This window comes from Orussus abietinus, unplaced genomic scaffold, assembly GCF_000612105.2.
Source record: "Orussus abietinus isolate OABI.00-Male unplaced genomic scaffold, Oabi_2.0 scaffold118, whole genome shotgun sequence".
NCBI lineage: Eukaryota > Metazoa > Arthropoda > Insecta > Hymenoptera > Orussidae > Orussus > Orussus abietinus.
The window spans coordinates 89,817-103,840 of record NW_019394393.1 but is presented as its reverse complement, the minus strand read 5'-3'; the positions used below and the strand labels follow the sequence as shown (position 1 = coordinate 103,840).

At 39.9% G+C, this 14,024-nt stretch overlaps 3 protein-coding genes across 4 annotated transcripts; 1 reads left to right on the top strand and 2 right to left on the bottom strand.

Moving 5' to 3' along the window:
- Positions 1 to 161: 161 nt before the first annotated feature.
- Positions 162 to 2,327, bottom strand: LOC105704313 (chymotrypsin-2). The gene is made up of 4 exons (XM_012433404.1): positions 2,244 to 2,327; positions 1,735 to 2,141; positions 447 to 593; positions 162 to 379 (listed from the first exon to the last, which is right to left on the bottom strand). The coding sequence occupies exons 1-4, from the start codon at positions 2,296 to 2,298 to the stop codon at positions 224 to 226; spliced, it is 765 nt and encodes a 254-aa protein (XP_012288827.1). The 5' UTR covers positions 2,299 to 2,327; the 3' UTR covers positions 162 to 223.
- A 3,554-nt stretch (positions 2,328 to 5,881) lies between these two features.
- Positions 5,882 to 7,546, top strand: LOC105704302 (probable glutamate receptor). Its single transcript, XM_023432143.1, has 5 exons — positions 5,882 to 5,886; positions 5,978 to 6,148; positions 6,211 to 6,446; positions 6,594 to 6,808; positions 7,286 to 7,546. The coding sequence occupies exons 1-5, from the start codon at positions 5,882 to 5,884 to the stop codon at positions 7,544 to 7,546; spliced, it is 888 nt and encodes a 295-aa protein (XP_023287911.1).
- A 445-nt stretch (positions 7,547 to 7,991) lies between these two features.
- Positions 7,992 to 13,946, bottom strand: LOC105704323 (transferrin). 2 transcript variants are annotated; one of them, XM_012433418.2, is made up of 12 exons: positions 13,869 to 13,935; positions 13,478 to 13,512; positions 13,244 to 13,284; positions 12,777 to 13,003; positions 11,884 to 12,187; positions 11,397 to 11,737; positions 10,101 to 10,351; positions 9,737 to 9,972; positions 9,177 to 9,456; positions 8,961 to 9,022; positions 8,496 to 8,773; positions 7,992 to 8,374 (listed from the first exon to the last, which is right to left on the bottom strand). In XM_012433418.2, the coding sequence occupies exons 2-12, from the start codon at positions 13,510 to 13,512 to the stop codon at positions 8,291 to 8,293; spliced, it is 2,139 nt and encodes a 712-aa protein (XP_012288841.1). In that variant the 5' UTR covers positions 13,869 to 13,935; the 3' UTR covers positions 7,992 to 8,290. The 2 variants fall into 2 exon arrangements, with proteins under 2 accessions (XP_012288841.1, XP_012288842.1); XM_012433419.2 differs by lacking the exons at positions 13,244 to 13,284; positions 13,478 to 13,512 and having other exon boundaries at positions 13,793 to 13,946.
- Between the last annotated feature and the right edge of the window lie 78 nt (positions 13,947 to 14,024).

Here is a 14,024-nt window from a genome sequence, read left to right as displayed (position 1 = left end):
TAGATTTATAATGAAAAGTCGAATTCATGGTGCCGTAAGTTCAGGATTTGATTAATGATGATAAAGTTAGATTTATAATGAAAAGTCGAATTCATGGTGCTGTAAGTTCAGGATTTGATTAATGATGATAAAGTTAGATTTATAATGAAAAGTCTTCATGGTGCTGTAAGTTCAGGATTTATTAATGCATCTCGTTACATTTAACGATTTTTGAGCAAATTGGTCAATGATCTATATCGAGAATTCTCTTATGGATCCAATCGAGGTAAAGAGACACCCTGGTGTAGACGTCAGGATAAACCCCATTGGCACAGGGATTCACCCAAGAAGCGATTCCATGGTGTTCGCCATCGCACACCAAGGCACTTCCAGAATCCCCCTGAAAAAAGAAATTGGAATTGATTCGAATGGATGAAATAAATGTTGGAGGAAAATGGGATAATCACATTGCAAACTCCTTGATTGTGTACGATAGCTGCGCAGAGATGACATTCGGCAATGGCACTTGGATTCCATTTTTTAGCGCAATCAGAGTTTTTCAAAGTACTCAGGGTGAAGTACTGTAGCCGAGCGGGAAGACTTGTAGATGGGAACTGGAAACGACACAAAAGAAATGGGCAAGTTTCATATTGCCCACTGACGTCACTTCCACAACCCTTTAAGAGTTAGGCTATTAAGGTGAAGTGAAACCCCCTTCAAGTTATCTATCTGTAATCAAATTAGTCGATTCTGATCATCTAAGAATTGTCCTGACACATTGAAAATTTGGATTTTTTTTTTTTAATTTTTTAACTGTAATCAAATCAGTCGATTTCAATACAACACTTTTTTTTTAAGGGTATTAGACCAAACTGTCCGAAACATTGACACGTCACTCCTGATCATCTAAGAATTGTCCTGACACATTCAAAATTTGGATTTAAAAAAAAAATTGTTTAACTCAGTCCAGACCAGAACCAAAATGGCGTCGAGCTCTCATATTTCGCTCAATATACAATTATCGGAGGCTCTGATATGAGAATCGAAAGGGTCAGGACAATTTTGCGACAATTTAGAACACTCTGGTAATCGATAAACTCGCATTTGAACGGGATACAGGCAAAAAAAGTGTTGTATGCGCTTGTATACCAAAACGATGGTAATACGAGGTCTCGGAGTGAAAATTTAATTCACCTGGAAATCACAGATGGCGCAGGGGGTCCATCGATGTTTCACTTCACCTTAAGATCGATGAATGATGTTGAGCTCTCATATTTCGATCGATATACAATTATCGGAGGCTCTGATATGAGAATCGAAAGGGTCAGGACAATTTTGCGACAATTTAGAACACTCTGGTAATCGATGAACTCGCATTTGAACGGGATAAAGACAAAAAAAGTGTTGTATGCGCTTGTATACCAAAACGATGGTAATACGAGGTCTCGGAGTGAAAATTTAATTGACCTAGAAATCACAGATGGCGCAAGGGGTCCCTCTGCAACCAATTAGGGCCTCAGAAAGCACGAATCCAGAGGATTTCTGGAGTTTTACTTGGCTTTCTTTATATTTATTGTATGAAAACGACAGGTGGAGTATGCCATTTGGTACAATACCCAATATAATTCGACCCAGCTGTCGATATAAAAACCAACGTCGGCAACGTAGGCATTTAGAAAAATCTCCTCTATCGACGTGTTTCACTTCACCTTAAGGGTTAGGCTATTAAATCGTTGATTCTTGAGGCAAACTCACGTATGTTCGGCCCCAGCCACTGAAAATACAATTTTCCGTCGTGATGTTCCTCGTTGGCAGCACCAAGATCTGCCTAAGTGCACTGATCTTGAAAGGTGTCTTCAATTTCAAAATGGCTATATCGTTCCTCCAGCTGTCAGGTTTTCCGATATATTTTTCATGCATTCTTATTTCCTTCACCCCGTGTGTTTCCCCTCCCTCGAAATTCGAAATACTTCCGGAGACGACAAAGATGTCTTCCGGTTTTCTCTTAGACACACAATGTGCGGCTGTTATGACATGTTGAGTCGTCACGAAATTTCCACCACAGTAATGTGCAGAAGTTCCGGCTGCACGTAAAGAAACCATGTAGGGAAACTGGCCCGGAACTGCATTGAACCCATTGACGATCCTTGAAGAAGGATTGCCTGCGAGAAAAGGAAAAAAGAAATCGATAATGGCAAGTTATTATTTTTTTTAATTTTTTTTTTATAACAAAAAAGCGAGGGAAAAGTGAGGAAAATTCATACCATTGGTAATCGATGCGAAAAGGAAGAGACAAATGAGGTAACTTGCTCCGATCATCGCGATGGACTAAATACCGCAGCTAGTATCTAAGATTTTATGTATTGCGCTATCATTGGTATCACTAGTGATCGATTGATCGATTATTTCGAGAACTTATCATGCCTTCTATAACGATCCTTGAAGGATTGCCTGCGAGAAGAGGAAAAAAAAAACAAATTGATAATAGCAACTATTTTTTTTTTCTCTTCGGTGCATTGTTTGTAACAAAAAAACGAAGGAAAAGCGAGGAAAATTCATACGATTCGTAATTGATGCGAAAAGGAAGAGACAGGTAAAGTAACTTGCTCCGATATATATTGCGCTATCATTGGTATCACTAGTGATCGATTGATCGATTATTTCGAGAACTTATCATATAACGTATGCGGGAAATCCGTTTCTTCCTACGCGTCAATTTTGTATTCCACGGATGAAAGTGAAGTATCGGCTCTTATCATTGGACTGATAACATTGGGGAAGGAAAAAGTGTAGTTAGAATTAGAATGTCGGTTGTTTTAATTTTTCAAAGAGTTCTTATTGTTAAACTTTTAGTTTATATTTTCTTTTTTCTCGGTTTAATTATAGTTCCCCTGTTGGAAAAGTCAATGCGATAACTACGAGTTACATTTGAATTACATTTATTATCGGTGGATCAATCGCGGCCAGTTTGTGGTTTATTGACATTTTATTATTCACGTGGAAAAGTCATTGCGATAACTACGAATTACATTTGAATTACATTTTTATTATCGGTGGATCAATCGCGGCCAGTTTGTGGTTTATTGACATTTTATTATTCACGTGGGATGCGAAACCTGATTGCACAATCAATAAAGCTTCCTGTATCGATCCTCTGCTCCACTTATTTCCCGACATGTCTGATTCGTTACTTCAACCACTAATAAATGCAAAAGTAAACAGTGTATGGTAGTTTGATCTGAAATCAACATTATTGACATTTTCGACTCCAAGAAAAACTCTCTTTGCATTCAGTGCCTTATCAGAGTAACAATGAACTAAGGAAGATTATTCTTGAAAGCCAAGAAAAAGACAATTTGTCAAGAAGAGAGGAAAAGGACAATTTAAGAGATCGGAATTTTTCCCCAAGGATAATTGTTCACGGTATGAATAAAAGAAATTCCGGTTAGTGTTAACGCATGGTTAAATTAAACGTTAAAAATGTCCATGGAGTTGTTTTACCACTCGGTGTCATTTTCAGAGTACATTTACATAATAATTTCATGGATATCGCAGATAAGATTGATATCAAATCCGTCCATCGATTATTCTTATCCATGAAGCCACGATTGATATCCGACTTCCGTAATTGTTGCATGTTCGTTTATTTTTTTTTCTTTCTTTTCAATGCATTTAGTGAAATTGAACGTACGTTTTCCGCAGGATAAAATCCCTAGAATAATGTCTGCGATTTAGAAGTCTAATGAGAGAATAAAATGACATTTTGGGGCACTCGCATTGTCTTTGTCCTTTTTTTGGGATTTTTCATATTGAGGGGAAGTTGCAATCTTCTTATCAGACCTCAACACGTTTACGAGGGTCTTATCGATGGTATTCACAATTATTTTAATAACACATGCATTATTCTGCTGCATGGGGCAACAGATCCTCTGGGCTCTTCAGGTATTGTACGAAATAATTTATTAATTATGCTGTTAAACAAAATGTCCGTCTTTTTTATTATCGCGTAGTCTTAACAACTTCAGTCGTACGTACATAAAAATGAGTAAAAGTCTCGCAAAAAATAAATAATACCCCTCGAGGGTTAAAGGAATATATGAGGCTCGTTATTTTGCAAAATATAGGTTTGGAAATCGGACATCTTTTGAGGAATATTCAAATGTTCCTTTCTGCTAATAAACGCATCAGGACGGCCATTATGGATTTTTATACATTTCGAGATCGAGTAAGTATAAACGCCATTTTATTATTGTCTCATTATTATATTAATCTTCTCATCCTCCAGATAGGACTGAAATATTTTCACATCAAACGACCGCTTTTCGTCATTTTGAACGACCATAACGACACCAGGGATGAATTCCGTGACGTAAATAATCTGTAAAAATAATATAATTTTAATCAGATAATTAGTGTTTTTAACGATTTAATCCGGATAAAATATTCGGGATTATGGTTCCTTTAACTGGATCTTTTTTTGAGGTTAGGTTTCCACCTGGGTTACTATGCCTTATCCCACTTGGCTGATATTCTTCAGGAACGGCACCAGTTTGGAAAATTTTTTCACTGACATTCACGTTCCTTTCGATTGCAAGTTTTTGGTCGCTGAAGAGAACCCTGAAAAAGATGGCGAAGTCATTACGGAAGTTTATTATTTGGACGAGGTTTCGAAAATTAGGAGTGATGTCTTCGGGAAATGGGATGCCAAAAATGGGGTCACGGTTCCTCAGCTAGAATTTTACCGTCGCAGAAATAATCTTTTTGGGAAGTCTCTGAGAATCGTCTCCGTCCACGTAAGGATTTTTTACACTTGCCATGAGTACTTTCATTAATATAAATTCCTTTTGTATCACGTTTAATTATCTTTTTCAAGGATCCTCCTCTCTCGATGATCATTCGAGATGATCATGGAAAAATGATAGGCATAGACGGATTCTTCGGTCAATTGTTGGACCTGCTGGGAGAAAGAATGAATTGCACGTGAGTTTGTTAATATACATTTTAATTAGACATTCGATTATTTATTGGCTGGCAAATATTCGACTCAAGACAAGAAATGAACCTTGAAATTAATTTCCGCGCGTTGAAATATTAATTTTCATTTTTCCTCGTCATCCCTTTTTCCTTATCTTTGTCGTTAATATTTTCCTTGATTTTCTTTAATTGTCTGGCCGTCTCTCCTCTATTATTTATTGCCAGGCAAATATATTCAACTCACCAGAAAAAATGACCCTTGAAATTAATTTTCGCGCGTTGAAATATTAATTTTCATTTTTCCTCGTCATCTCCGTCTCTTTTCGGTTTCCCTTTTTCCTTATCTTTGTCGTTAATATTTTCCTTGATTTTCTTTAATTGTCTGGCCGTCTCTCTTCGGAAATATTCTTCTTGGCTTGCTGCTGCTCTTTCTTCGAAAATGTCGGTCTTGGTGCCATCGCCTCTACGCCGACGTCTTTCGGAAAAGAATTTCCTTTCCTCTTTAAAGACGAGTTTACTTCTCGTTATCTTCATGCAACGCATTGTCAATTTTAGTAGCATCGTCTTGACATTATTTCCGAGCTTCAGAAAGTGGCAATAACGTTTCTTTTCATTTTTTTTCCATGGGTTTGAGTTCAATTTTTGGCTCCAGCCATATTGGATCGATTTTCCGATTGGAGGAAAATTTCTCGCTGGAATACAAATTTTGGAGGAAAATTATATTTTAGGCTATGAACATAATTAAAAAGAGGTTGGGGAATAACTTCTGTCTGATGTTTGTCATGAAGGCAGTTCATATCAATCGATAGAAAAATGTCGCAAATTTAGTTCTGCTAAATATACCAGATGGCGCCATTTGTCGATGATATTAACAAGAATCATGAATTGAAGGGGTTTATAGAGTTTTACTTCGATTTCGTTATAACGCATGGGGTATCTTATTTTGCATAATTCGCAATGTGAATTTTGTTCGCACCTGCGACCAATCTTCTAACTCATCTCTGTGAACAATTCCAATTTTTAGGATGACGTACAAAGAAGCATATTCTTGGGGAACAAAATCGTCAGATGGGGAATGGTCTGGAGCAACAGGAATGTTAGTTAACAATGAGGCAGATCTGGCAGCAACTGCATTGTTGTTAATTCCTCCTTTAATGTCAGTCATCGCATACACAACTCCAGTTGGCAGCACCAAGTAAATAATCATCTAAAAAATATACAACAATTAGAAATTTCAACCTAATTCCGCTATTGTAGGACTCGAATGTACATCAAGAGACCATCTTCAACTGTTGTCAATTGGGAGAAATATACATTGCCTTTTAGTGGAGGGATCTGGGCCTCTGTTGGATTGTTGATGGTCATCTGCAGTGGCACAATTGTTGTCGTTAATTCCGCCTCGAAAAATCTGCCACAATCAGACCGTGACGAATATTTCTCCTCCAGATTTTCGGAAATCATGTTTCTCGTATTCGGGGCTTTTTGCAGTCAAGGTAAATTTATTTTCGATTTTATTTTGTAGCAACAATGCGGACGTATTTTATTTTCCTCCCTTTTTATGGGAGAAGTATCAGTAAAGATGTTAAAAATTATTAGGTCAGTATTGTCGCGATTAATGTTGCTACGTAATTTATTGTCAGGCCTGCAACAATCGACAGTGGATCCTGTCAGAATTATCCACGTGGTCGTCCATTTGACAGCTCTTGTGGTGCTGTCAGCATACTCGGCTTATATTATCAGCTTTCTTGCTGTCAATAGCTTCATAATGCCGTTTACAACAATGGAAGGACTTTTGCAAGACGGAACTTACAAATTCGCGGTTGTCAATGACTCTGCCGACTCCTTTTTATTCGAGGTACATCCGTGTCGAATTTTTTATCTCAATTTATTTAAGTAATGTTGTAAACGTCCAATCAGGTTACTACCGACAAAATTCTTAAAAAATTACGCGACGATGTAATGTTGAATTTATTTAAATAATGTTGTAACTGTCCACTCAGGTTACTACCGACAAAATTCTTAAAAAATTACGCGACGATGTAATGTTGAATTTATTTAAATAATGTTGTAACCGTCCAATCAGGTTACTACCGATAAAATTCTTAAAAAATTACGCGAAGATGTAATGTTGAATTTATTTAAGTAATGTTGTAACCGTCCACTCAGGTTACTACCGATAAAATTCTTAAAAAATTACGCGACGATGTAATGTTGAATTTATTTAAATAATGTTGTAACCGTCCACTCAGGTTACTACCGACAAAATTCTTAAAAAATTACGCGAAGATGTAATGTTGAATTTATTTAAATAATGTTGTAACCGTCCACTCAGGTTACTACCGACAAAATTCTTAAAAAATTACGCGACGACGTAATGTTGAATCCCGAGGAATTACCGAGGAATTATTTAGAAGGACTTCAAAAGATCTGCGAAAAAGAAAAACTGGCCATGGTGGCCGTGGATTATATGGCGAAAAATTCGAAACACAAACTAGACTGCACATTAGAACCATTAGACGCGATTATGCAAGTAACAGTCGCCATGGCAGTGAATAAAAAAAGCCCATACCGAGGAATAATAAACAGCAAGTAATTACTACAAATTTTGACATTACCTTCCACCTTCTCCGCCTTTTTTCAACATCAACGTGTTTCAGCATTCTCGAAATTCGAGATTGTGGAATTCTCCAACGAATGTTGCAAAACGAGACGTTGATAAGCGGAATTGCGGTGAGTGAAAGATGTTTATTAATGAGATATCAAGTGGCAATTATTATTAGAAATCGAAGTACTTGAAACGAAAGAGAGAGTTTTGCTATTCTTTAATTTTTAGACCGACAATAAACAATGGATTTCGGTGGACATTGTTGACGTTTTGCCGTTGTTTGTCCTCCATCTTGGTGGCGTCTTCTTGGGCTGCTTCTTCTTATTCGTTGAGCGTTTTGTATTTTTTAAATTAACCTACCAGTCGAAAAGGGGGAAGAAAAGGAAGGAATAGAAACGCTTGAATGAGTCATAAATTAATTGCACGACCATTGTCACATTTAAATTATTCGTATCAGCAGTTTATTAGGTGGAGTAATTGCTAACGTGATGCAACGCAATGTTACCATCATTATTATAATAATAGACACTTGAGATGGCAATGCCGTCAAGTTGATAACAATGATGGGAAAAGAAGTCGGAAGTATTTTTGTGTATTCGATTAGTTAATACAAAAGTTCGTCCTTTTTATAAAATTAAATAAAGTATTGGTTTAAGCATTATTGCGCGTTGAAAGCAGTGCGATAAAATGATTGTAATTGACCATTGTAGTTATAAGTACACTTTATGTACTTCAAACAAATTCTTGCTTTGTTGTCGCCCATTGTTCCCAACGATCCCAAGAATTGTCGACAGAGACGAGGCCCTTTGCGTCGTCCTGAAAATAAACGAACACGTTGATAACTTGGCGTGGTTGAATGTCGTTTTTAATCTATAATCTATAATCTAATAAAAAAAAAAATGGCGACGGGTCTTCGGATCGAAAAAGGATGACAAACCTTGAACATGACGTTTTGTTCTCCACCCCAGCTCCCGAAAAGCTGGAGGAAGTCCGGTCTCTTCGAGTAAAGGGAACTGGCTGCCAAAACTCCGTGTGTCAACTCTTCCAGGGCATTGACAGTCTTCGTGGCAGAGCTGACAATGACACGAGGTGGCTCCAAGCCTAGATTGCAATTCTGCCAGTCTTCAACAGCAGCCAACCCTCCATTGGGACATACCAATTGGAAGTCCGTGGTCTTCAAGTCCACCTTATCAGCGCTATCAGGTCTTTCTGAAACTGTTTCGAAAAATGATCGCCTTGATAACGAGCCTACACTTGGAAGAGTGACGTGTTCAGTCATTTTTAATTCAAATTTTGAAAGGGTGGAGATATTCCTCAGGCGTTCCTGAGCCGTGTCCTAAAGTGTCTTTTTCAGACCGGTGTTCAGGTTTCGCATCCCCTTAAGGAGGTATTACTTCCTCACCAGTTTGTATTAAGGCGGTCAGTGGAAGGAACGCAACGTCACCCTTGTCGCTGATGAGACACCTGAAAAAGAGTGCCGCGTTACTAAAAGAAAAATTCCCTTTTAACACTTTAACGACCGCCCGTCTACGCAGTCAAACGCTATCACACACATGTTGTGTGAGCGGTCGTTAAAGTGTTAATGATTCATCATTTAATAATTTTTCTTTCGAATTACTTCAGAGCACCAACGCCACCCTTGAAGGCCTCGGCTTCTGTGTCTTTGCACTTTGTGGCCTCGATCACCCTGTCGTCTTTCGAAGCGACGTTCCCGACACATTGTGCACACAGTTTAGATCCTGAAGCTGCTCCTGGCACGCAGGATGCGGAAAAGAATTCCGCAACGTCGTCTGCGGAAGATATCAGACCAGATTTCTTCAAAGCGTGGACGGGAGCAGTCCAGCCAGCGAAGTCCTGATGGTACCCAGAGTGGCAGGACCGTTTCCCTCGAAGATCAGCTGTTATCACCCATCATCGTGTCATGATCATCGTATCATACATAGAGTCTTCCCAAAGTTGGGATCTAGTTATTTGGAAGCTAAAATTCATGCCAGTCCAGGGAAACACCCATAAAAAGGGGTCCCACACCCAACACAAGATGCCCGATGGGATGCAACGGACTCCAGTCGATTTGAAATACCCCATTACATACTTTTTTTTGTCACCATACATGTCGTGGGCTGTGGTGCCCTTCGGAATATTGCCGATGAAGCTTGGGAACATCCCGGAATACTCTACCTAGACTGTTGACAGCGGCTCCTTTCTTGACAATTGCCACCGCGGGTCTCTCGCTCATCTTCGTTGATCCCTCTCCGTACTTTTCCGCGATTATCGGCTTTGCGTTGAACTTGTTCATCGCGTTGCCGACTGATCCACCGTCTAATATGGTCAGATCGGCTCCATCGTCTCGCACGATCTTCAGGCACTCTTCCTCGTTCTTCTCTCTGATGCAGTCGAATCTAGGTCTGGCATCTCTGGAAGGAACCGGAATTAATTCAGCGACACTTTACGTCAAGTCGGAAATAGTTAGGATAAACGTAGCTTCGCTAGAAAGGAACCATCGTTTAGACGGGGAATTAACTTCTCGGTTTGATCTCCTTACCTGGAAAATGCTGCTCGAGCAAGTGCGCGGCATTTCGATAAAGCAGCTTCGCTGGAAACGCACCAACGCGCGTTTCTTTCCGGCGCTCCAGAGTTCCTCTCGATGACGTCCAGGTACTTGGAATTTTCAAGGTGTTCCTTGGGGCGGACAGGTGTAGCGGGCACCGCCAGGGTCTTCTCGTCCAGCAGCATGAGGTCCTTCCACCAGGCAGCCTTCTCGGACTCTCCCAGCTTCCCCAGCTCCGTTAACTCCTGGAAAAGTGTCTTTACAGTTAAGGAGAAGTTCCAGGATCCTTTGATCTGGGTGTATGTCCAGTCCGAACTGGTTAAGTCTTGGAGGAACCAGCTATTTTGCAAGTGGGTTGTTCCCTAAGTTCATTCACTACTCCTTAATTAATTTGAACGTGTCAGATCTTCTTGGGTTCCTCTATGAAGATCATGGGTCTTCTTCGTGGACTGACTGGCCGAACTGGTTAAGTCTTGGAGGAACCACCTATTTTGCAAGATGGTTGTTCCCTAAGTTCATTCACTTCTCCTTAATTAATTTGATCGTGTCAGATCTACTTGGGTTCCTTTAGACTGACTGGCCGAACTGGTTAAGTCCTGGAGGAACCACCTATTTTGCCTGTGGGTTGTTCCCTAAGTTCATTCCCTTCTCCTTAATTAATTTGATCGTGTCAGATCTACTTGGGTTCCTTTAGACTGTCTGGCCGAATTGGTTAAGTCTTGGAGGAACCACCTATTTTGCAAGTGGGTTGTTCCCTAAGTTCATTCACTACTCCTTAATTAATTTGAACGTGTCAGATCTTCTTGGGTTCCTCTATGAAGATCATGGGTCTTCTTCGTGGACTGACTGGCCGAACTGGTTAAGTCTTGGAGGAACCAGCTATTTTGCCTGTGGGTTGTTCCCTAAGTTCATTCCCTTCTCCTTAATTAATTTGAACGTGTCAGATCTACTTGGGTTCCTTTAGACTGACTGGCCGAACTGGTTAAGTCTTGGAGGAACCAGCTATTTTACAAGTGGGTTGTTCCCTAAGTTCAGTCACTTCTCCTTAATTAATTTCAACGTGTCAGATCTACTTGGGTTCCTTTAAGAAGATCATGGGTCTTCTTCGTAGACTGACTGACCGAACTGGTTAAGTCTTGGAGGAACCACCTATTTTGCAAATGGGTTGTTCCCTAAGTTCATTCCCTTCTCCTTAATTAATCTGAACGTGTCAGATCTACTTAGGTTCCTTTACGAAGATCATGGGTCTTCTTCGCACCCATGGTGTCTTTTTACGAGATTCATTCTTACCTTCTGGACCGCGCCAACGTCGCTCATCCCTCCGTTGGTCATGTACCCCTGCCAAGGTCTTGCAGCCCAGGTGCAGGGCTTGGTTTCCGCGTTGATGGGCACCTTGGTACCATCCGGACAGAAGTACCGGAATTCGCTGGGGTTCTCGTTCGTGGGCACTGCTGGGGTCACACCTACGGGGAGGCCGAAGAATCGCTTCACGTAGATGACTTTGGTCCAGGCTACTTCTCCTCCGTTGTGGGCCAAACATCGTAGAGCTCCTTCATAGCCGGAGTAGATGTCCGGGTAGTCGCAGACTTCCGGCTTCTCGCATAAGGCACACATGTTGCTGTAGGTTTCCTCTGGAAAGAGATGCAGACTCAGGAATTTGTTGATTAGCGACAGGAAAAATGTTTGCGACCGTTTAGAAGATGTGTCCATCAGCAGGAAAGTGCTCGTTCCGTTTATTTTGTCATCTTGTTGTGTTATGGTTGATCGAAATCCTTACTCAGTCTCTGGTTGATGGCGGGATCTGGGGACCACGTCCCCACCAGACAACCTTTGCTGAAAAGGGAACTTAGAGCCCGAAGTTCGTTCTCTCTGGCCGAGTATTCCGGATCGTTGATGCTGCCCAGGACTCCCATGGCTGTCAACTTTGTGATCGGGATTTTGTAGCCCACGTTGCGACCCACTCCTGTGTGGCAGGACTTCAAACCCCGAAGTCCTTGCACGTCGTTGATGGCCAAGTCTTTGTGGACCACGGCGACTGCTTCGTAACGATATGGCTCCTCGGGCTCCTCCTTGGTCCTGATCTGACGTGTTAGATACATAAATTAATGATTTTAATCAATGTTTAAGGTGAAGTGAAACACCCTTCAAAGCAGTCGATTCGAATGCAACACTTTTTTTTAAGGGTATTAGACCAAAATGTGCGAAACTTTGACACGTCACTCCTGATCATCTAAGAATTGTCCTGACACATTAAAAATTTGGATTTTTCAAAAAAAATGTTTAACTGTAATCAAATTAGTCGATTCGAATACAACACTTTTTTTTAAGGGTATTAGACCAAATTGTCCGAAACTTTGACACATCACTCCTGATCATCTAAGAATTGTCCTGACACTTTGCAAATTTGGATTTTTTGACAAAATTTTTTAACTGTAATCAAATCAGTCGATTCGAATACAACACTTTTTTTTAAGGGTATTAGACCAAATTGTCCGAAACTTTGACACATCACTCCTGATCATTTAAGAATTGTCCTGACACATTGAAAATTTGAATTTTTTGAAAAAATTTTTTAACTGTAATCAAATCAGTCGATTCGAATACAACACTTTTTTTTAAGGGTATTAGACCAAACTTTGACACACATGAATATTTCTTAGGGATATTAACCTGCTCGACGACGTTGTAACCGGCTTGGTCTGCCAGTGCACTTTTAGCAGCCAAGTACATGTCTTCGGGGTCGACTGCAACAACGTCCGCTTCTTTTCTCCCAACCTTTTCGACGCATTCGAAGCGATCTCTCCCCGAGATACAAGAAATTGGGATTCCCTTGGATGAAGAATCTTCCATCATCTCCACGCATTCTTGCCAGAATTTCTCCGGGATGCACATTGTGACTATTGAAATTAAACAATTAGAAATTTGCTAGGAATAATTCCTGGTAAAAATAATCGTCAACGACTGGTACACTGGGAGACATCAATGCCCTCCCATCCTGCACAGGCAATGCCGTATCTGCAGGGAAGGCATTCATGTCCGCCATTGTACAAGATATATATATATAATAAGCAGTGAAAGTAATTTATATCATTTAGAATTTACTCGCACGTCAATGACATCACTTTTGCACAACTTACAAACAGGTGCATGGTGATCCGCTGACGTTATCGTTAACAATGTGGCCACAAAGGCCACTAGAAAATTTCGACACATCTTTTGATAATGGAAGTCAAGGTTTAAAATGTAAATAAAGTAAATAAAAGGTAAATAATTTAGAATTTACTCGCAGGTCGATAAGATCACTTTTGCACAACTTACAAACAGGTGCATGGTGATCCGCTGACGTTAACGTTAACAATGTGGCAAACAATGTGGCCACAAAGGCCAGTAGAAACTTTCGACACATCTTTTGTTAATGGAAGTCAAGGTTTAAAATGTAAATAAAAGGTAAATAATTTAGAATTTACTAGCAGGTCAATAAGATCACTTTTGCACAACTTACAAACAGGTGCATGGTGATCTGCTGACGTTATCGTTAACAATGTGGCAAACAATGTGGCCACAAAGGCCACTAGAAACTTTCGACACATCTTTTGTTAATCGAAGTCAAGGTTTAAAAAGTAAATAAAAGGTAAATAATTTAAAATTTACTAGCAGGTCGATAAGATCACTTTTGCACAACTTACAAACAGGTGCATGGTGATCCGCTGACGTTATCGTTAACAATGTGGCCACAAAGGCCAGTAGAAACTTTCGACACATCTTTTGTTAATGAAAGTCAAGGTTTAAAAAGAGACTCGACACTTCGTCGAGGGATTAAAGACTAACTGCAAAATCCCAACCGTTCTTGTATATATGGACCGAACTTTCCTCCTCAGTTTGGAGGAGAAGGGATATGCTTCTTTCAGAAAGAAGACT